The sequence below is a fragment of the Ipomoea triloba genome, chromosome 2, assembly GCF_003576645.1.
Source record: "Ipomoea triloba cultivar NCNSP0323 chromosome 2, ASM357664v1".
Taxonomy (NCBI): domain Eukaryota; kingdom Viridiplantae; phylum Streptophyta; class Magnoliopsida; order Solanales; family Convolvulaceae; genus Ipomoea; species Ipomoea triloba.
The window spans coordinates 11148173-11169457 of record NC_044917.1 but is presented as its reverse complement, the minus strand read 5'-3'; the positions used below and the strand labels follow the sequence as shown (position 1 = coordinate 11169457).

General features: G+C 36.0%; 3 protein-coding genes across 7 annotated transcripts; 1 reads left to right on the top strand and 2 right to left on the bottom strand.

The window, feature by feature from the left end:
- Positions 1-458: 458 nt before the first annotated feature.
- On the top strand, positions 459-2885 carry LOC116009859. Of its 3 annotated transcripts, none has more exons than XM_031249021.1 (2): positions 459-786; positions 1399-2885. In XM_031249021.1, exon 2 carries the CDS (start codon positions 1424-1426, stop codon positions 2681-2683), a length of 1260 nt encoding a protein of 419 aa, XP_031104881.1. In that variant the 5' UTR covers positions 459-786; positions 1399-1423; the 3' UTR covers positions 2684-2885. The 3 variants fall into 3 exon arrangements, with proteins under 3 accessions (XP_031104881.1, XP_031104880.1, XP_031104879.1); XM_031249020.1 differs by having other exon boundaries at positions 459-792; XM_031249019.1 differs by having other exon boundaries at positions 460-615.
- LOC116009858 (protein TORNADO 1) lies at positions 2814-7503 on the bottom strand. Its single transcript, XM_031249017.1, has 3 exons — positions 5869-7503; positions 4526-5769; positions 2814-4397 (listed from the first exon to the last, which is right to left on the bottom strand). Exons 1-3 carry the CDS (start codon positions 7370-7372, stop codon positions 3006-3008), a joined length of 4140 nt encoding a protein of 1379 aa, XP_031104877.1. The 5' UTR covers positions 7373-7503; the 3' UTR covers positions 2814-3005.
- A 3338-nt stretch (positions 7504-10841) lies between these two features.
- LOC116010311 (heterogeneous nuclear ribonucleoprotein 1-like) lies at positions 10842-15444 on the bottom strand. Of its 3 annotated transcripts, none has more exons than XM_031249663.1 (5): positions 15423-15444; positions 14897-15004; positions 14372-14597; positions 12864-14031; positions 10842-11446 (listed from the first exon to the last, which is right to left on the bottom strand). In XM_031249663.1, exons 3-5 carry the CDS (start codon positions 14594-14596, stop codon positions 11433-11435), a joined length of 1407 nt encoding a protein of 468 aa, XP_031105523.1. In that variant the 5' UTR covers position 14597; positions 14897-15004; positions 15423-15444; the 3' UTR covers positions 10842-11432. The 3 variants fall into 3 exon arrangements, with proteins under 3 accessions (XP_031105523.1, XP_031105522.1, XP_031105521.1); XM_031249662.1 differs by lacking the exon at positions 15423-15444 and adding an exon at positions 15220-15340; XM_031249661.1 differs by lacking the exon at positions 15423-15444 and adding an exon at positions 15140-15325.
- Between the last annotated feature and the right edge of the window lie 5841 nt (positions 15445-21285).

Sequence of the window (21285 nt, the reverse complement as noted above, 5' to 3'; positions counted from 1 at the left end):
GAAAGAATTAAAAACGTGAATATGCATATGAAACATTATGATGTGCATGTACATATTAAGCATGTCTTTATGTTACACACAATACATGTTTAATATGCACACATAAAAATACTCCATATGCACAAACATGTTTTTAATTCTTTAATTAATCTTATTTATAAATATATTTTTTAATGCATAAGATCGATTTTCATAAACTCATATGAGATTGGTTCTCATAAAATTATCACTTCATAACAGTGTAAATATAAATATGTTTTAAAAAAAAAAAGTAAATATAAATAACGTTTTTCACGCCAGATATATTAACGGCTTTGACTCAACGACGTCTCGTCGGCTGTGATGACATTGGAGTTTGAAGATTCAACTTTGATATGGTATAATACTGCTGCATAAACAATAAATTAATTATTGTTTTTACTGTGTTTTTTTTAATATAAAAAAAAGGGAGAAAAGTATAGGGGGCTCAACATTCGACGACAGAGGTCCAGGACAACCATCAATCCCACTGCCATAATTTCCTGCAAACTCTGAACTTCAGTCCCACCGGGTCTTTTCTCGGATCCTCCATTCCACCTAAAGATTCCACGAATCGAGTTCACTTGGGAGCTCAAGGCAAGAAAATATACTTCTATTTTAATTTTACTGCCTTTTTTTTGTTCTTGGGTTCCAGTTCTATGTCTGTTCATTTCTTGATCTTGAGTTGAATATCATTCGTCTTGGAGCTTCAGTAAAAGACGCCAGTCCCCTGTTCCTGATTATCTTCGTTTATTGCTGATAAAGCGGGTAAAGGTGGATGCTTTTCTGATATTTTGTTTCTTTTTGTACTTTTTATTTATTTTTACTTGTTGTGATCTTTATCTGATTAATTTGTATTTGGTAGTTTCTCCGTAATTGTGCTTTCAGTTGAGATCTGGAATTTGAGGTAGCTAAAGTGGGCAGTTTCCATTTTTGGGTTTTATGTTGTTCTTGATTTTGACCCTTGATTCTGTGATGGTTGTGCTTATCATGTATATGTGTTGTTGATTATATACCAGTAAATTGTTTGGTAAATGATGATACAGTGTTTCTTGACTCTTGTTGGGGTTTAGCCTTTGGGTCTTGTTTGTTCTAGCTAAATTTAGGGTTTGGATAAGTGGTTTGCTTCTAGAAAGCTGTTTAATTTAGGTTTAACTTGGACATGGACCAGTTATATTGTTCTTATTGATTGATGGCTTTTCTTGAGTGGTTGACTTTAGTTCTTAGCCTTTGATTGTGATGAACTTCTGAGATTCTCTTCTATTTATAGCCTTTGTTTCCTGGGAATAAGAAGTAGAAAAGTGAATTTCCCAAATTGGATGGGAGTTCTTTGTTTATCCCAATTTTGAACTTCTTTTTCTGTGTTTTCCCATTTCCCAGGTCAAGTGTGTTTTGGTTTATCATCATGGATTCACCTCAATCTGTTGTGTCACCATACAAGGAATCCACTTTTTTAACTCAACCTGAGAAGCAGAAGATTGACTTCTTAAAGGACACTGGTGATCTATCCAGGGGAATTTCTGCTCGAAAAGGGGATAATTTCATTGGTGTTCTAGATGTCTATGTACACCAGGCTAGGGACATTCATAATATCTGCATATATCACAAGCAAGATGTTTATGCTAAGCTTTGCCTGACGAGTGATCCCGAAAGTGCACTCCCCACAAAAATTATTAACGGTGGTGGGCAAAATCCAGTTTTCAATGACAATCTTCAGCTGAATGTCCGTACCACTGAATGTTCTCTCAAGTGTGAGATATGGATGATGAGCAGAGTGAGGAATTATTTGGAAGATCAATTGCTTGGCTTTGCTTTAGTTCCTCTGTCCAAGGTTCTCGTTGAGAATGGGAAGTTGGAAGACGAGTTCCCTCTCTCATCAACCGATCTTTTCCATTCCCCTGCAGGATTTGTAAAGTTGTCCCTCTCGTACAGTGGGGAGTCGCCAGAAGTCATTTCCATTCCAGTTCTGCCCGCATCTACAGCGACTAACAAAACTCTGCAGGACACTCAAGTTCCCGAGTTCTTACCTTGTGAGTTGGAAAAAATTGAGTTTCCAGATCCTAAAATAGTGTGTGAAAATGATTTGATGGTTTCTGAGTATTATGGCATTCAAAGTACGAATCTAGAAACCCAGAGCTCAGATAGCTTGGTCTCTTCCGACACTGAGAATCAGCCCAGTTCAGAGTTAGATGTTCATGTCGAGGAGACTCTTCCAGCTGGACCTGCTGATTCCCACCATTATAAAAAGCACGATTCCCCGCCAAGCAGTGTGTCAACCAACGAGTCCCCATTGGCTTCACTTCCTGCAAGTTCTCAGTCTTCTGCAACTCCAGAAGGTTCGAAGTTTCCAAATGACGAGCACGTTTCACCCCCTAAGGAATGCCCCGAAGAGAAGAAGTTAGATGGTCTCGATACTGAAATCAATGCATTTACGAAGCCACTTGTCACAGTAAACATCGAGCCAGAGCCAAAGGTGGTGCAGCAGGACATTGTGGATATGTACATGAAAAGCATGCAGCAATTCACCGAGTCATTGGCAAAGATGAAGCTTCCACTAGACATCGATAGTGAACCAACCAGTTCCGGGAATTCAACTTCAGAGAAATCTCAAACTCCGAAGAGTGCAGGCCAGCGAGTGTTTTATGGGAGCAGGGCTTTCTTCTGACTTCTGAGCTTGTGTTTTACTGGTTTATGCAAACAAGTGACTTGAGCAATTAGGATGAAACTGATGTTATTAGTAAAACATGAAGTCTTCTAAGAATTGTGATTTTACCTAATTTATGTTGAATGTTTTAGAGATAGAACCAATGTCATAACATGTATGTTGTACAACCTTTGTTTCATTGCAGATGTTTTTAGTTACTTCCTAATATCTATCCTTATTGTTTTCAAAATATACATTAGTGTATCATCATATTTGTATTGCATAACTAAAGTTTTTGGAAAGAACTACAAAGGTGTCTGCCCATGTTTCCTACAACATATCTTCAAATTGGTACTTCAATTACTTCATTTGCTCTCATGTGCATGTGCCTTCTACAGATCCACGCGATTTGGCCATCATCTCGGTATCTAACTCGCCACAATCCAAACTTCTCTGCAATATCTTTTCCAGTAGAGCATCTCCGGTCCCTTAAGAAGTCTAAAACCCACTGCTGTGCTGTTCTGAGATCTTGCTGAATGTCCCTTGATCCCCGGTTCCTGTCACCTCGTCCAAATGCAGCAGCGCCTGCTGCTCCAGCCATGGCTGCACCCGCTGCTCCAGCTGTGCCTGCACCTGCTGCGCTATAGAGAAGTGGAGAGTCGAGTAGGTGGGCGACTTCCCTGCTCAAATCTGGTATCATTTCTCCCATCCCTGCTGCTAAATGTGCTCCGATTTTCATAGCAAAAGTGACGAGTTTCATGAACTTTTTCATGTAGGGTGCCAGGCTCTTCACTGCCCGGTTGTCAACCTGCATCATTTCACAGCCAATCTGATCTTCGACTACATGCATTTCTCTCCGGAATTCACATAACATGTGCAGTCTAAGAGCATTCATGCCCGAGATCATGGTGGTAACCAATCTCCGTGAGAAGTTCTCAGTCCTCACAAAGTAGAACATATTTGGTACTTTTCTTTCTTGAAGTTGGCCGTTATAGTTCACTAAATAGTTCACTTTGTGGTTCAGCTCGAGCAGGAGCCTGTGTTCATAGTATCTGAGCCCTTGAATTTCCTGCTTTACATCCCTGATTTCTTGTTCAATGATCTTTAGTCTTTGCAGAACAGCTTCAACGCCCTTGGCAATCCCAGCAAAAGAAGGCTCAACCGCGCTTTCAGTTTCATTACTGGCATGATCCGGGTTGTTTTCCAGTGGGACTTGAAGCTCCACAGCAAGATTGTACAGGTCATGGTACCTGCGGTGAAGTACTTCCCGAAAATCATCATCTGATAAGAGGTCTCGAGCAAAATCAAAGCCTTCTCTTAATATGGCCTTCCCAGAATCAGCCACTGCGTCCCACGTGTGTTGATAATCATACATACCATCAGCAGGAACCGAGAGCAACGTCTGCTTCAAATGTTGAACAGCCAGAAATTGCGTTTTTCTGTATCTGGGGGGTGTCAGGTTTCTGACACATTCTGGTCGAAGGATGCTTTCTGTTAACGTGAAGCCTTGACATAAGCTCATAATTGACGGTATTATGAGCTGCTGAAAGAGTCTGAGAGTTTCTGTTAGGTTCTTCGTGGAGCAAGCAAGCACATCGATGTAGTATCCCAGTTGACCTCCAAGCTCTATGCGCACATAGACGCCGTTTATGCTCATTGAAATCAGGTACTTCTCGAGGCTGTATGTTGCTCCATATTGACTCTTCAATCCTATCATTTTGTTGTGCAAGTGTACCTGGATCGAAAAAAAAAAATGATTCTTTTCTTTTATTCTATGTTCTTGAATGTATAGATCTATGCTTTCGAGTTAAATTCCCAAAAAAAGAAGAAAAAGAGATAAGTAGAACCGAGAAGTAGTCTTGCCTGTAAGCGGGGAAAGAAGCCTGGCGTTAGGAACATATGGCTTGTGTCATCACACTCGAGGTGTCTTCCTGCATAAATGCAGTCAGGTGCGTTTATCTGCCACTTTTGTGGTCTTCCTCTCCCTTCTTCAAGAACACATGGGAATAGTAACGGTGAATTGGGATCTGAGGGGTCTTGTTCATAGCACAGTTCTAGTTTCAGCATCATTCTCACGAGATCACTGGCTTCCAGGTTCTCGAAAACCTTGGATCCCATCCCGGGAATCTGGCTATCTAAGCTACTTTTAAGAATTCTCTCTAGATGTTTTCGGCTGATAAAACCGTTTTCAATTGAACTATGCTTTCTGACATCTAATCTCATTAGCTGACCAAGTACCTCACCACAAAACCACTCACAATCCAGGATTAGGAACCCGAGTTCATCGAAGTAAATAACCTCCCCTATGTTATGAAGACAAGTAGCCACCGCCCTTCTCCTCATTTCTACCTTCTCTGTATTATCAAGTCTCGAACGAATTCTTAGAGATGGAACCTTGACTTGGCATATATCTGCAAAGTCCTTCCACTTCATTGCTGGCTTGTGGTGATTCTCCACTCTCCACTCTGATAGAATTTGAATGAGTTCATTGCAGAGCTCGTAAACTTGTGGAACCCTTTCGAGAACTGTCTTGCTCGTTTTCCTGATGTGATGGGCTAGTTTACTCACCGATGCAGATGATCTTGCATCGACAGTGAATAAAGTCGGGTAGAACTCAACAAAACCATGAAACTTATCTCTTAGCTTTTGAATTAAATTCACAGCGGCCTGTAGGTCTGGTGAAGCCTGATTGACTTTGTCGTAGTGTGTAAGCACCACGGTCACATTTGGTAGCATGCACTGCTGCAATGCTCTTCTCGAGTTGGACACGATAAACCTCAGCCAGTACTGCAGATCTTCTTCAATCTCGTTCGGGGTTTTTTGTTCCCGGTTGTTAGGATTTCTGAACAAACTGCATACAATTAAGAAAAAGGATGCACTTCCATGCCCGGGAAACATGAGGTCATGGAGTGCATAGAATTCATGCTGTCCCGCGAGGTTCCATATTGAGATCTTTGTGCCGTCGTCTTTGAATGTTTTTATTTTCATTCCTACAGGTCTACTAACTGCTTGCTCAATTGGGTTCACAAGAGTTCTTACTTGGTCAATGTAGGGCAGCTTTGGAGAAGAAAACTGCTGATATATTGCATTTGCCAGTGTATTTTTGCCTGCAGAATGAGAAAAAAAAAAAACTTATATTTTTATAACTCAACAAGAACCATGAACTTTGCTTGATTCGAGAAACATTTTAGAGAGTTACCACTTACCAGCATGTTCTTGGCCACAGAGAAACACCCTACAGCTCTTGGGAACTGTCATGGCCATGTCTTTGAGCAAATCGATTTCTGGATCAGTCTTTTCACTCTGATGCAATTTCTGGTACACTCCTTCTGTTTTCCCAGAACTCTGCAATGGTGTTCTTGAAAGATCAATCTCCTCGAGCCAAGGATTTACCTGTAAGATGTCCATTATTGTTTGCAGAAGCGTTTCACCATCGACGCCTTTGCAGCCTTGCAGAGATAAACACCTAAGTGTAGCATTCCTCTCCAAACTTCTGAAGATTTTGGATATATCTTCTGGCCTTAAACTCTCATCATCATAAATCCCGAGGCGGGTAAGGCTTTGGTTGGTTGTTAACATCTGCAGAATTGCTGCCAGCCCATCTCTACCAATTTTGGTCTTTTTTCCTCCAAAAGTTACTGACTTGAGAGTAATGTTTGCTTGATTTTGCAGGGTGGAGAAGCGGGTGAGCGGGCAAAGTAGATGCTCGACACCCACTCCTCCAAAACAGTTTCCATTAACATATAAGCTCTGCAAGGTTTGGTTTTTGAACAGCCCAGCTGCAATATAAACAGCTCCTTTATCTTTCAGGCCTGTTTTCGACAATGTCACCTCCTTGAGGCACCGATTCTGTTCTAGAACCCACCGGAATTCCCTCGCCCAACGAGACTTGAGCCTCACGCCTGTCATGTCGAGTGACTTCACAGTTGAGTTTAGCCCCAAAGCACAAGCAACCCTGCAGGTGCCTGAGACGTTGAGGCGGTAAATTCTAAGCGTGCTGTTCTCTGGCACGAATTCTACCACTTTTGAAGTTTTCTCGTTGTTCTCCCCGCTCCACACGTGGACTTCCATGCTCCTGTTCCTGGCTAGAACGGCTGAAATGAGAGGCGTTGCAGTGATTGATCTCGAGTCGAAGATTGTGAGTAGCTTCAAGGTTGAGTTCACTTCTATCATCTTGGAGAGCTCTTCTGCACCTTTTGACCCAATGGAGTCTTCCCAAATCTGCAACTCTTCTAAGGCTCCATTAAACTTGAGAGCTGAAGCGAGAAAAGCTGCCCCAGCTGGGCCAATGCTGGATTCTGAGAGCATGATTTCTTTGATCCCTCCATTCTTCTTCACAATCTCTGATAGCTCAGATAGGCATTCTGTGCTGAACCGGTTTCTTCGAAAAACCAGTTGCTTAACGCCCGAGTTGTTCTGCAGAAGCAGCCCGAGCTTTCGCACTTGCTCAATCTCCCATTGCACCTGCTGAAACTCCAGGTTTGTTAAGGAGGAGTGGGTGCCATTGCATGTTGTTAGAAGTTCAAGAAAGATGGAGAATTGGGGAAGGTTTTGTTTGGATATCTTAATGTTCATGGAACTTTCTGTTTCTTGATGACAGCATGAATCTGGCTGGGAAAGGTAGAAAGATACACTATGCAGGCTGAGATTGCCAGATTTCATTGCCTCCATAACCCATTGGAGATCTCTTGGATTCTGGTTTTCTGCCATTATATGTGAATAGCCTAAGAATTCAAGATTTCTGGGGAGCTGTTTGTGAAATTTCAGGTTTTAACTGTTGTGCTAAATATGCGAAGTAGCTTGTAGCTCAATGGCACCTCTGTGACTCTCTCAAAAGGAAGTTGTGCTTTAATAGGTTGAAAAAGTATGTATATACATATACTACATTGTAATAGAGTCAGTAATATTCAAATAATGAAAGAAAGAAAGAAAGAAAAAGAAACTGTTGTGCTAAATATTAAATTGGTTATGTTGCAGTCTGCTTTCGGTGGAAAATGGTGGCTATAATTCTGACAGGTTGCTTGGTATTGTGACAATGTTGTCCTTGAAAAGAAAAAGAGGCCTCCAGCTTGTAATATTCTTTGCCTTGGATTCCTAGCTTCTGTGTTGTATATATGGAATGGAATGGAATCCAGTTTTAAGAAACAGGACACTTTGCCGTCAATGTCTGATTTACTCCAAACCCATTTAATTGGGAAAACTTATTTGCACTCTTGTGAATGCATAATTGGCCCAACTTACTTTAATCCAAAATTTAATCAGACTAACCCAATCTAGTTCAAATAGTGACCGAACATATGGCAGGTAACCTGCTCATTTGACTCCATTCAAAGAAAATTGAGGTATGGGAGAGGTATATGAAAAGGTACTCATCCATGGCATGACCATATTGTCAATAGGGTCTAATAATATTTTCATTTATCTGTCTTGATGAATTCTACCGGAGGTGAAGATGATAACCAACCCATGTTGCACTCATCGGCGTAGGCCAATATTTCACTTAGTCGTGCTGTCAAGAGTGTTAGAGGTATTGACAAGAACAACCTTAGGGACCTGCTTAGTATCATTGAGCTTGCTCCGGAAGTCTTCCTGTTTTGATCTTTGGGCCAATATGACATCTTCTTGTTTGTTTTCCCAAGTTCATCCACTTGATATTTTTTAGTTGCTCCTTTCCCATCTTGCCATTTAACATGGTTTGCCTCATTCACTTTGGCATATTGATGTGCCTTTGCCATAATTGCCACTAAGCATTTTGGGATTTTCTTTCTAAAATCCATATACAAGTCTCCGATTCTTAGTGCATGTATAAACATGGTGATGGTCGACTTGTTCATCCATCCTTGGCCTTCAACCACAACCACCTTTGTATGCTACTGAACTAGAAAATTGGTGAGGGACATGTGCTTTTGTTTCGTTATGGCTAGGCATGAAAAGTGTTTCTTAGCCTTCATTCCTTGCATGAAGTGAGTGGTAAATTTGACCATTAGATAGCAAAAAGCGTTGAGTATTTCTTGGTAACCCTATAAGCCAAGGCTAAGTTAATGCTCTTAGGGTTTTAAAAAAAATTTCTACACACAGGATCGTATCGTTGTCTCCCATGTTAGGAAAAAGTGTATTTAATTTTTGATGAGGCAAACTGTGCTTTAGGATGAAATGTTAACCCCCCACCCCCCCCCTCCCACACACACACAAAAATTGGAAAACAAGATGACCTTCTGGCGAGAAGAAATTCGAAGGAGGAAAATCAAATATTTTTACTTGAAGCTGATTTTAATTGCGAAAAAGTTAAAGATTTTTGCGGTGGAATTATTTAAGCTCAAGCAAGAATCACGGTGATGAATTATTTGAAAGAAATATTTGATTTGTCTTATCAAAAAGTGAATAAGTCAAATATTCACACTATTAGGAGAAAGTGTAAGAAAGTCAAAATTAGAGGCTACAAGTTACAAGGTACATACTTGTCAGATAGCTAGAAGACTTTTGAAAAGATCCAAGCAAAATTCAAATTTATCTGACAAAGACTACTAAAGACATTAAATATTGCAGATCAAGCTAGTTTCATAAATAGTTGAAGAATTTATTTTATCTTTTATCTTTAAAAACATTTTAACATAGTAAGGAAAAAAATAATAATATAAACATGCTAAAGTATAAATGTTCTAAACTAGCATTTAAACAGTGTATCGAGATTGGAAAGCCGCCGAGTTAATCTTTTTTTTTCTTGTTTTCCCATTGAAAAGTGAAAAAATAAAAATAAAAATAAAAAATGGAGATACAACTGTCTTGACAAATGTACCTTATTTACGGCAAAGTTTAAAGTTGTCATTGGTCCTACAAACAAATTTCCCGTAATCAATGTGCCTGTCCCTCCACCATTACATACTCCCGTGACTCGCGTTATTAAGATTTGAGGTTTCATTTCATTCTAAATATTAAAATATGATCTCCCAAGGGGTGGTCAAGTGCGGTTTATAGGGTTTGTTTGTTCTATGCACATTTCACGACTTTTAAAACTTCACATTTCATGCTCTGACTTAATTTACAGCCACCCGTGATTATCCATACTTAAAATTAAGGGATCATTGCACTTTTAGTGCAAAGTTAGAGAGTAAGTTAATCTTTAATTGTCATAGATTATAATTTGAGTCAACCAACATGGTTGGTGTGGTGGTTTAGCACCTCGTCCCTTAAGTATGAGGTTGGGGATTCGATCCCCACCCAGGTGTATGGAGCAAACTATTTGGCTAGTCCCCTACCACTTAGTGTGTTAAAACAAGCTTGTTTATGTTTGTTTAGTATTCGTTTAATAATGCTCACAAACATGTTTAGAAACACACACACATTCGTTTAATAATGTTTGTTTAGTATTCGTTTATATAATTGCTCGTGAACGTAGATTATTTATTGTTCAAGAATAAATCGTGTTTAATAATGTTTGTTTAGTATTCGTTTATATAATTGCTCGTGAACGTAGATTATTTATTGTTCAAGAATAAATCGTGTTCATGAACATGTGCAAGTGTTTGGTATTTATTGTTCAAGAATAAATCGTGTTCATGAACATGTGCAAGTGTTTGGTTATTAAGTGTTCACGAACGTAAATGGAAATGTTTGTGAACGTGTTCGCGAACGTTAACGAACACTAACGAACGCTTAACAAACGAACACGAACAGGATTTTCAAAATCCTTAACAAACGAACACGAACACCTAAAATCTGCATCTGTTCGTTTATGTTCAATTCGTTAACAGCCCTAGCCGCCGCGGGATCATAAGGTCTTTGGCATGATTTTAGCTTTTAATTAGCCACAAAAGTAATTATTTTTATCTTTCAAAAATATGTTAAGAACCAAAAGAATAACTTTCACTAATAACTATTTTGGTCGACTTACATGACTAAGGCCAAAATTGTAACTTACAATAATAAAAGACTTACATTTAATCTATAGCTTAAGAACGAAAAATGTAATTATCTCTAAAACTAATAATCACATAAAAATCAAGAAATAAAGAATAAAATAAATATAAAAATAATATTATTCCAGACAAGAATAAAAAAGACAAGACCATAGTTATGCAACAACAATGGAGAAAATAAAGTGAATTAAAACTTGAAATATATTGTTGTCTACACAATCTGTAATGGTAAATGGTAAATGGTAAATGGTAAATGGTAAATGAATGATGAGAATATTTGGAGTCTTTTATTCATTCAATGGGGACCCTAAATGGTATCCCTTCTTCCACACTTATAAATCAAACACTTCTCTGGCACAAACAATCCCAGAGACAAGAATCCACAAAACTATAATAAGCAGCAGCAACCACAAACAAATACCAAACTTTGCTGGTCTGGTATGATCACTAAAATGGACAATAAGTTTTAGACAAAAAAAAAAAAAAACAAAAAATGAATATGTAATAATCAAAATAATCTACCTCTAAATGCTGTACCCGGGGTACTCGCCTGTTTCTTCATAAGCAGCACATCGGCAAGGCATATCATCATGAGTCTATCTTCCAGTTCGATTTACATCATTAAATGCTGATAATGGAACTAAAATTCGAAACTTTAAAACAAAAATCCCTTAAACTTGCTCTCTCTGAATGTCTGTATGTTCACCCTTTTATAGACGATGCCACTGTTAGCTCTGCACTATCAATTTTCATTGTATTCCGAGAGGGATATGATAATAGATATTCAAGACCCACGTCTCTCATTGCAGTCCCTTCTCCTAAACATTAATTTCATGTATCCAAATAATGAAAACCTATGCTGCAATTCCTGAAAAATATAATGATAAAAGAATTTCCGGTTTTTAGAATCTGTGGGGTTAGAATAGGACACCGGGAAAAGATCAATAAAAGAGAAGAGGAAACAGGAAGAGTAAGTCAAGTTGCATATGCGAGATGCTTTAAGACATCATGAAATGCATTATTACAACACAACTTTTAGAGCAATGTTAAGTAGAGGGCGGCATTATAAATTGTATTCAAAAACAAAGTTTTATTTTATTTTGTTCAACATAAGCAGGTGCTGAGTTGGCTTTAACAGTTCAAATATCCTTTCTAACACCTTATCTAAACTCCAGTTATTGGGGGCGGGGTGAGGTGAGATTTATTTCATTTGCAACATTTATAAAATAAGTGTCAAGTAAGCTCGTACATCCATCTTAAGAGTTATCCCTCAATACAAGTAACCATCTTGACGAAGATATCACAAGTCATGCAACTACTGTGTTCTTGAAAGTGAATATTCCGAACATCAAATTCTTAATCAGAATCTGTTTTAGGATGTCAATTAAGTATATCTCTAGGTTATATAGTTTTATTACAATTCTCTTCACATAGTATACATATCGATCCCTTCTTCTCCCAAAGGTTGAATCCCCAACCCTAAGGGCCCCCCACGCCCCGGGCTCTTCACATAGTATATATATCGATCCCTGTACGTACTGTAAGGTGTGATAGAATACTAATACATATATTCTTCTTCAATTTATGTTCTCACTTGGTATACTATTGTGTCCATGTACAAGTATTTCTCTAGGTTATATAGTTCTATTACAATTCTATTTGTGTACTATATATATCATTCCCAGTACATACTGTAAGGTGTGATAGAATACCGATACATATATCATTCTTCAATCTACATTCTCACTCTTTTTTCTAAAGGTGGCAAGGGCAACTCGCAGCCACTACCCGAGAGTAAGACTCCTTGAGGTAAACCAGTCTTGGTTGCCCACAGTTAACCAGCTCAAACCAAGAAGGCCAATAGGCCATCGAACTTGTAACCTTGCGGTTAACAAGTCAACCGTCTGACCAACTTAGCTGGTGTTGCCCCCTACATTCTCACTCTTAATCCTTATTCAGCTTGGGCACCAAAATTATTTCCTAATTGAAAGCTCACAAAGTTGAAAAGCAGACTAATTCTCAAAACTATGAGATTAGCTAGAGGTAATTTTAGTGATGGAATGCGGTGAGCAAAGGCAAAGAAAAACATGTAGGGAGTGTAAGAATATTATGACCCAAAAATACCTTGAGTGAAGAAGTTAAGAATTAAGCATCTAGTTTAAGAATATTGTAACCCAAAAATACATTGAGTTGAGAAGTTAAGACTTAAGAAACACATATGAAAGAGAATCTAGATTACTATACTTAACAGATGAGAGAATCGAATCGAATTGAAATGGAGTTACCTCTATTTGCAATACTATAGCCTCCAACATAACCTTCAGAGGTGGCAGAAGCATCTCCGGAACTTCTGAGTCCATATCCAAAAGAAGCAGAAGCATCCAGGTCAGAAGATACAGCTTGCCAAGTTGGATCACCGTACATCGAAGCACTGCGATCGAAATCCCCATAAGACCCCTCGTAAGCACCATTAGATGCAGCAAATGATGCTGTGGCAACACCTGCTATATTATTTCTTCCAAGTCCTCCGGATCCCAACCCATAATTGCTCTCTTCGCCCCTAAATCCAACATTCCCACCACTATAGCCAGAAGAATTTCCCCCAACCGGAGCAGAAATAGATGACACCCAATTCGCACCATTATTTCCAAAAACTCCAAAGCTACCAGAGGTCAAAAATGAACCAGAGCTATTGGCAGTTGGAGAAGTATTAAGGCCCCCATTTCCCCACATGTTCCTTGTTGGTGAGCTCAAAAGTGAATCCCCACGGTTGCTGCCCATATTATATCCGATTGGAGTGCTGTATCTGCTTGAATTGGTACTGAAATATGGGCTCAGAACCCGCCCATAGCCAAGGCTACTACCAAAGGTGGAACCACCAGCAAAGCTAGGACTCAAAGCTGGGTCCAAATTCATACCCATTCCATAAGCAGGATTAGCAAATTGAGAGAACCCTGTACGACCACTGGAAACTGGACTAAACCTACCATCAACCCTTACCCCGTAGCCTCCAATTGAACTCAGATTATACTTCTGTGCGTAATTGTTGAGGAAATTGTTGGGTCTAGTAAGACCATAGTTGTATCCAATCAGAGGGCTCCGGCTAGGCCCTGGAGACAGCTCTTTTGGAACTGCACGCTTCACTTCAACCATTTTACCATTGAGTTCATGAAAGGTCTTATACAATGCCCGTTCCACAGCATCCTCCGAATCATAAGTTATAAATCCAAACCCTCTCGGGCGTTGAGTGTTGTGGTCATACATCACTACAACATCTGTAATTGTACCAAACTGGTCAAAGTAATTCTTAAAGTCATTCTCAGTGACAGTAGATGCTAATCCTCCTACAAATATCTTTTTAGTGCGTCCAGGACCCGGAGATCCTTGAATTCCACCATTGTTTCTATTTATCATGTTTTGGTCATCCCTTGGTACAGCCTTCTTTGCTTCAACCTGAATATAAAAGCCAATGCAAAATGTGAGAAAGTAGAGATGACATCCATTAACAAAATTAAAGAAATAAATCTTTGAGATGCATACATTTTCCATGCTGACAATAAGTCCTTCTGTATCCATTTGCAGTTATGCATAATTAATTACTCCTACTTCTTAAAAAACACCAAATCTTTAATCTGTTTCCTAATTTTGAGCTGTAAAAAATTCTAATAGGCCGAATTTTCACAAAATGAAAGAGACAAGTTTAGTTTCAATTGACTAAAACTGGAGTCATTAGACTAGCTGAAAATTCATTCCAATGTCATTCATAGAAGGTTTTGCATCAGATACTACTTACGGTTCGCCCATCTATCATATGCTTCTCCTTGACAACTCTTTCAGCAACTGCAGGATCAGCAAATATGACAAAACCAAAACCACGAGCACGACCAGTATTGCGATCCCTCATGATTACAGCCTCCACCACTTCTCCATAAGATCTAAAATACTCTTTGAGACATTCCTCATCGGTGTCCCAAGATATCCCACCAATAAATACCTTACCGAGATCCGACTCCATCATTCTACAATCATAATAAATCAATCACTTCATTCAAGAGAAGAAAAATGGTATCTTGTAATGTAATCACAAGCATCATTAGAATGACTAGTGGAACAATCTATTAAATCACAATAAATATCCTTAACGAGATAGCAGAATTGAATGCACCAGAATGAAATTGAGTGACAAGAATACAAGATCATCTAAAAGTAGGCAAAAATCAAATCCAGGAAATTCAAGAGATACCAACACAGGAAATGAATATATGCACAAGCAAATGTGAATAAGAAACCCAATGATGAAGCAAAGTTTAGAGCTTACCTAGAAAAATCAGGCAGACCTCAGCTGCAAATACTGATTGGGAAACGTTAGATTCAATCCAGGAACATTGGATCCCTGTTGCATCAATCAAACCCCAATCCAACAGCTCTGGAAATCCGCAATTCAAATAGATCAGAGCTCAGAAAACCAGAAAATGAAGGGAAATCAAAAAAACAGACAGAATCCTTCCTATGCATCAAGCAAAGAACAACAAAAAGATTGAATCTTTCCTAGAATTCTCACCATTCCGAAGAAAAAATAAGATGAAACCGAGATCTAAACAACAGGCATATATATGCAGATTAGCTATAATGCATACATACGGATTTTATATGTAGAAGAAGAAAACAGAGGATGTGCTCATCCTCTCTCTCCCTTTCTCTTTCTCCAAAAGTCCCTCTCTTCTTTTCATTTTCTTGATTATTCCACTCCTTTTAAATAAAATCAAAAGAAATGGAATTCTTGAACCAGAGAGAGACGCGAAATAAAAATTCTAAAAAAAAAAAATGTGAAGACAGAAGAGCACCAGAGAGAGGGTGCGTGGCTGGCTGGCTACGTGCGTGTGCTAGCAAATACCAAATTCAAGCTAATACACCTATTTATTATCTATATATATATATATATATATACACTTAGTGATGAATCAAAGAGGAACTAATGCTACTTTCTACCACTTCTTTTGTTACCAAATTTGTCTTAAAAATAAATATTGTTCTCTTATCATATATATCCAACCAAAATTTTAACATTCAATTCAAACTAATACACCTATTTTTCAATTGTTATATCATGGACCAAAGTTTATATTGTATTGTGAATTCTAATACAAAAATTTTATACCTTCATATAACACATTCTGTACATTCTGTTAACGATTTTTGTACATATTAACAAATAACATGATAATTGCTTATGCATAATATGATAGCTATATGTAAAGAAATTGTCAGGTACAGTACATAATGCTTAACTACATATATAGAATATGAAAGTTATTTTTTGATCAAGTTTACAATGCAATATAGACCCTGATCCATGGTATAATTTGCCCATATTTTTAATGTATGCAGTGAATCAAAAAGGAAATAATGCTCTTTTGCACCCTTTTTGGTACAAAATTGGCATGTTTAGTTTTTCTATTGAAAACTATCTTTCAATCAAAGAAAAATGTTAAACTTAAGATTTATAGTTAACTAAACTTATAACTTATTTTAAATTATAAATAAGCTATTTGTATTTGGTAAATATGGATGAGTTTAAAATAAGTTATTAGTTTACAATGCTACTCTTTATAAAATTTTAATAAAATAAGATTTGTGCTTTAAAAATAATATAATATTAGTAATTTTAGAACTGTACACCATTAATTTAAAAATAAAGTGTTTCTATAAAATATACCAACATTAATGGACTCAATTATAGTTCAAAATTTCTAAAGAAGCAATGAAATTGATAACAGAACCCCACGCCCCGACAGAACATCTAATCTAATTAACAAAGGTTGCTCCTACATTGCCGCTATGAGACTCAATCACTAATTTTTCTTTCAAAATTTTACCCCTATGACCAATTGAATTGTCAATGCATGTTATTATTATTATTATGTAGTTTTATATATAGCATTGGTATTTTCAACTGTAAAACTAATTAGGATTTGACTGGCACATAAATTTTGATTCTTACTTAGGAAAAAGTGTAGCTAAAATACCAAAATGAATCATCTGTCTTGCTCTATTTCAAATTTTTTTCGATTTTGCACAAATAACAATCCTGGTTATCTAATAACCAATAGTAATTTAGTACAAATGTAAAATGATGTAATTTCAATTTAAATAAGTTTGGGTTTGGAAAGAAAAAAAAAAGTAACTAAAATAACTAATTGAAATTGATATGTTCAGATTCAGTTGGATGGTTATATCAAATTATCAACCATTTTGATATGTTATTAAGAACGAAAAATACATTAATTATTAATTGAAGAAATGGTCACCCCAAACTCAACAACATTTAATATTTTATTACAAAAAATATCATTGAATGTGAATTAAAAATAAAATATTACAATACTCTCATTTACTATACATAAAACCTTAGGGGTGTATTCAATCATGACTTTTAAAAATTTTCAATCATGACTTTCAAAAGTTAGGGGGTGTATTCAATCATGACTTTCAAAAGTCTGAATCGAATGACTTTAAAAGTTTGGCGATATTCAATTTAAACTTTTGAAGACTCTTTAAAAGTCTACAGGTATTCGATTCAGACTTTTCAGAAGTCTTTAAAAGTATACAGATATTCAAAAACTTATCAACTTTCTTAGACTCTATCAGAATAGAATTTCTATAGACTTTTTCTTCATTAATATAAATATATGAAAATCCAACCTTCCAACCCCAAACTTTTCACAACTTTCTCTAGAAATTTTTTCCTATATCTAAATAAGACAAATTTTTCATCAATTTCTATCAAATTTTACAGTATAGTCAGAGTCTGCAAAAACGACATCGTCGGCGAGTTGAAGTTATACATATGTGAAGTCACCGTCGGCGAGCACGGGCGACATATTGTTTGCTTACCTACTAAGGCCTTCCTCAATAGTTAAAATTTTGGTGTGTTTTTGAGGAGTTTTTGTAAATATGATTAGAAAAGAGAAAATGAGAGTGGAGGAAAAAAGAAGAAAAGGAAAAAAAAAATACAAAACAAAAACTGACAAATAAAAAAAAAATTACGCGCCCAGGCAGGCACGCGTCCTCCTATGCGTTAAAACTGCGCCTCACGGTAACCTCTCCTAGTGGGGCCCACTAAACCCTGCCAAAACTCCGAATTTGCAGGAGGAAGAACTCACCCAAAGAACCCCTTTCCATTTGATAAAAATCCAAGCATTAAATTTTATTGTTTCAAAATTTCTCTATTTCTCTAACAATAACAATAGGGGAAGGCCTAATAGCAATGACTTATCCTTTTTCTTTTATGTATATTATGTAGCATCTAATCCTTCCAGGAATTATGTTTCATATTCAATTCTCATGAACTAACACGACTTATCCTTTTTCTTTTATGTATATTATGTAGCATCTAATCCTTCTAGGAATTATGTTTCATGTTCAATTCCCATGAACTTTGTTAGTGATACAAACAATTTGTTGGCATGAGTTACTAGGAAGGCACATATACTCTGATCGGTAGGCGCATTCTGCAATTTGATTTTATATCCATACTTTTGTCTTCAGTTCTCCATTCCTATAGTTTTCATTATGTACTAGCATTTTCTTTGTGTACAATATACTCTATTTTTGTGACCATCAATATTTTTTTTTTGCAATACATTAATTTATTTATTATTTATAAAAATATATTTTTATAATAAAATTATAAATAATGTATTAATAAAAGTTATGGAATGTTTGCAAGGGTGTATTCAATTTAAAGTTTTAATGATTTTTGTAGACTTTTTAATATGAAAACGTTTGCAAAAGTCTATAAATATTTGTCCTACGAATTTTTATAGACTCCTATAAAGTTGATGAAAGTTTAAACGATTCTAGAAAAGTCTAGAAAGATTCTACAAAAGTTATTTAAAATCTATCATTTTAAAAGTCTTTAAAAGTTTTGATTGAATACACCCTTAGTTGTAGATGGTTAAAATATGGCATGATCTAGTTACACATAAAAGTATAACCATACATGCTTGTTGTCATTAAAAAGAGAAATACACCTAAAGTTACATATATAGTGACATTATTATATAATTAATTTAACTACAATCCAGCGAGGAGATTAGTACAGTCACCTATGTTCGACCATAAAAACCCTAGGCTACACCAGGAAAAAATTATATAATTAATTTAGAAACTTTAGACATTTGTTGTAAGTCACAACAAACGTTTAAAACCTTCAAAATTTTAAATGACTTTAAAACGTCTATTAAATAGTTAGGCTTGTTGTGATTCTCACTTTATAAATGAAAGCACAAACTCACTCAACAGAAGTATCCCCTATATGCACATTAACCTTTATGGATACATTAGTTTTTCCCATCCTATCAATAACTCAAATTTTAGTTACGATCATCTTTCATTTGGATAGTGAGTTGTTTTTATAATAAGTCAAGTCAAGAATAATAATCTAACTGGATGAGTGAAAGCCACTCGACAACTTAAAGTTACCCAACTATTCCACAAGTGTTCTTAATCTTTACCTAAAATCAACTAATACTCATTAAATAATCACTTGAACCTTTTATCATATACTCCGTGATATATTATTCTACCAATACTAAATCATCAAATTAGTTCTTACAAAGAGCGCCGGATGCGAACGACAAGATCACCACAAATACATTCGGTCTTCCAAAGGATGGGATATGATGCCAACGACAAGACCACTACCAAATTGAATATTTCTAAGAATCCATATATGTCTCCTAATTACACTATTAAATCAAAAGACATTCAAACTTTAGATCCCATTGCATGTAGAGCATAATTGAAATGAAATGAAGATTCCTCTACTCCCTACGGCATTTAAAAATTAAAATAATGAGGGATGACACCAAACTTAATTTAAATGGGATAAAGTTGCCATTTTTGCTTTTGAATTTCCAAGTGTTACCTGGGTTGATTAGTTTTTTATTGTTATTAATTGTTCTCGCATGATACATTTGTTGCTAGATAATAAAATAATAGTAATTAGTAGTACTCGTAGTCTCTGTGATATACGATACTCGTTGCTCAATCATCTATACTCAAAAGCGATAGATGCACTTTCCTATATGATTTTTTATGATTGCTAAATCGGGTGTTTTAACACCTATACTGATTTATTTTTTTTTGTCAAAATTTGTTAATGAACCTACATTTTCATTAATTCACTACTACATACCAATCAAATCACTATTGAATGTTCATCAAGACATTACAGTAGATTCATCAACTTAGAGCATCCTTATTAGTGGAGTTATCTCGCCCCAGCGGGCGCGAAGTGCGCCCAAACGCGCACTTCAGGCGTTTTTTTTTTTTAATTTGTTCTGCTCATTTCTGACATGAACCAAATTTTTGCAGGAGAATTATCTCTTCTCATTTTGGCCTCTACACCAATTCACTAAAGCAGCATTAAGTTTTTATACTGACATAAACCCAAATGATTTGCTGTGTAGATACTCTTATGATTATAAGTCCATTAATTTGCTATTGTAGGTACATCAAATCACTACTACATGTCCATTAATTCACTACTGCAAAATACAAATCTATTAAGTCACTAATTCACTATTATATATCTATCAATCATTATTTCATGTCCATCAACTCACTACTACAAATTAATTAAATAATTACTATAAACTCATCACACAATTATTGAAACAATGTATTAAAAATTTCTCAATATAAGTGTATCTCTACAAATAATATGTTGAAGTCATTACTGGGTCAATTATTGTAATTCTAATAGACTTTTTAGCATTATTTTAATCGACATGTTTGATATATGTAGTATTCTGAATTGAACATTCCCCAAAGTTGGGATAGTTGCCCTTTCGATAACAAATGCAAGTAAGTACCTATACAATAATTCATTTTTATAGGTTATTATTATTGATAATAATTAATGCCTTAAACAATACGAGCACTATCTCACATTAGTTATTATTGCTCTTAATTATTCTTCTGATCTATTATAATTCAAAGAAAATATTTAGAAACAATTTCACTTTTTGTCATTAAGTTTTAAGATAATTGTAAAATTCGTCCCTAAATCTTGGTCGTGTTCACCTTTTGCTCCTAAGTACATTTGCGTTGTACTTTTCACCATTTTATTAATTTTTAATGCTCATTTTTTGTCCATGAGTTATATGGAGTATTAAATTTGTAAATCTCGTCCCTAATATTTTGTTAGTAAAGGAACGAAAAGTGCAACACCAATAATAACTTATGGACGAAAGTAAGTATATATGATCAACACTTTAAAAACGAATCCTACAATTATCGTATAACTTAGGAATGAAAAGTGTAATTTTCTCAAAATATTATTTCCTCATTTTATCTTTGCATTTAATGTTTCTTTTTTGACGTGACATTATCTACAAGATTTAACAAATAAAATCTATTTATATTCTTTGGATACCTATAAATAAACTCACCGGACCATGAAATATTATTTTAAAAATCCATGTTGTGTAGTAATTCAATATAAATAAAAATTAATAAAAATTAATAGTTATAGTTTTGTGAAATCAATTCGAGAAGTCTTTTGTAACTCTTTTTCAAAAATATTTTTTGAATAATTTTTCAAATTATAGTATAGAACTGAAACTAAGAATAAAACATTAATATAGAATTGTCTAGGTACAGTGTTTTTTGTTTGGAGGGAGGTCGGGGGGAGGGGGGGGG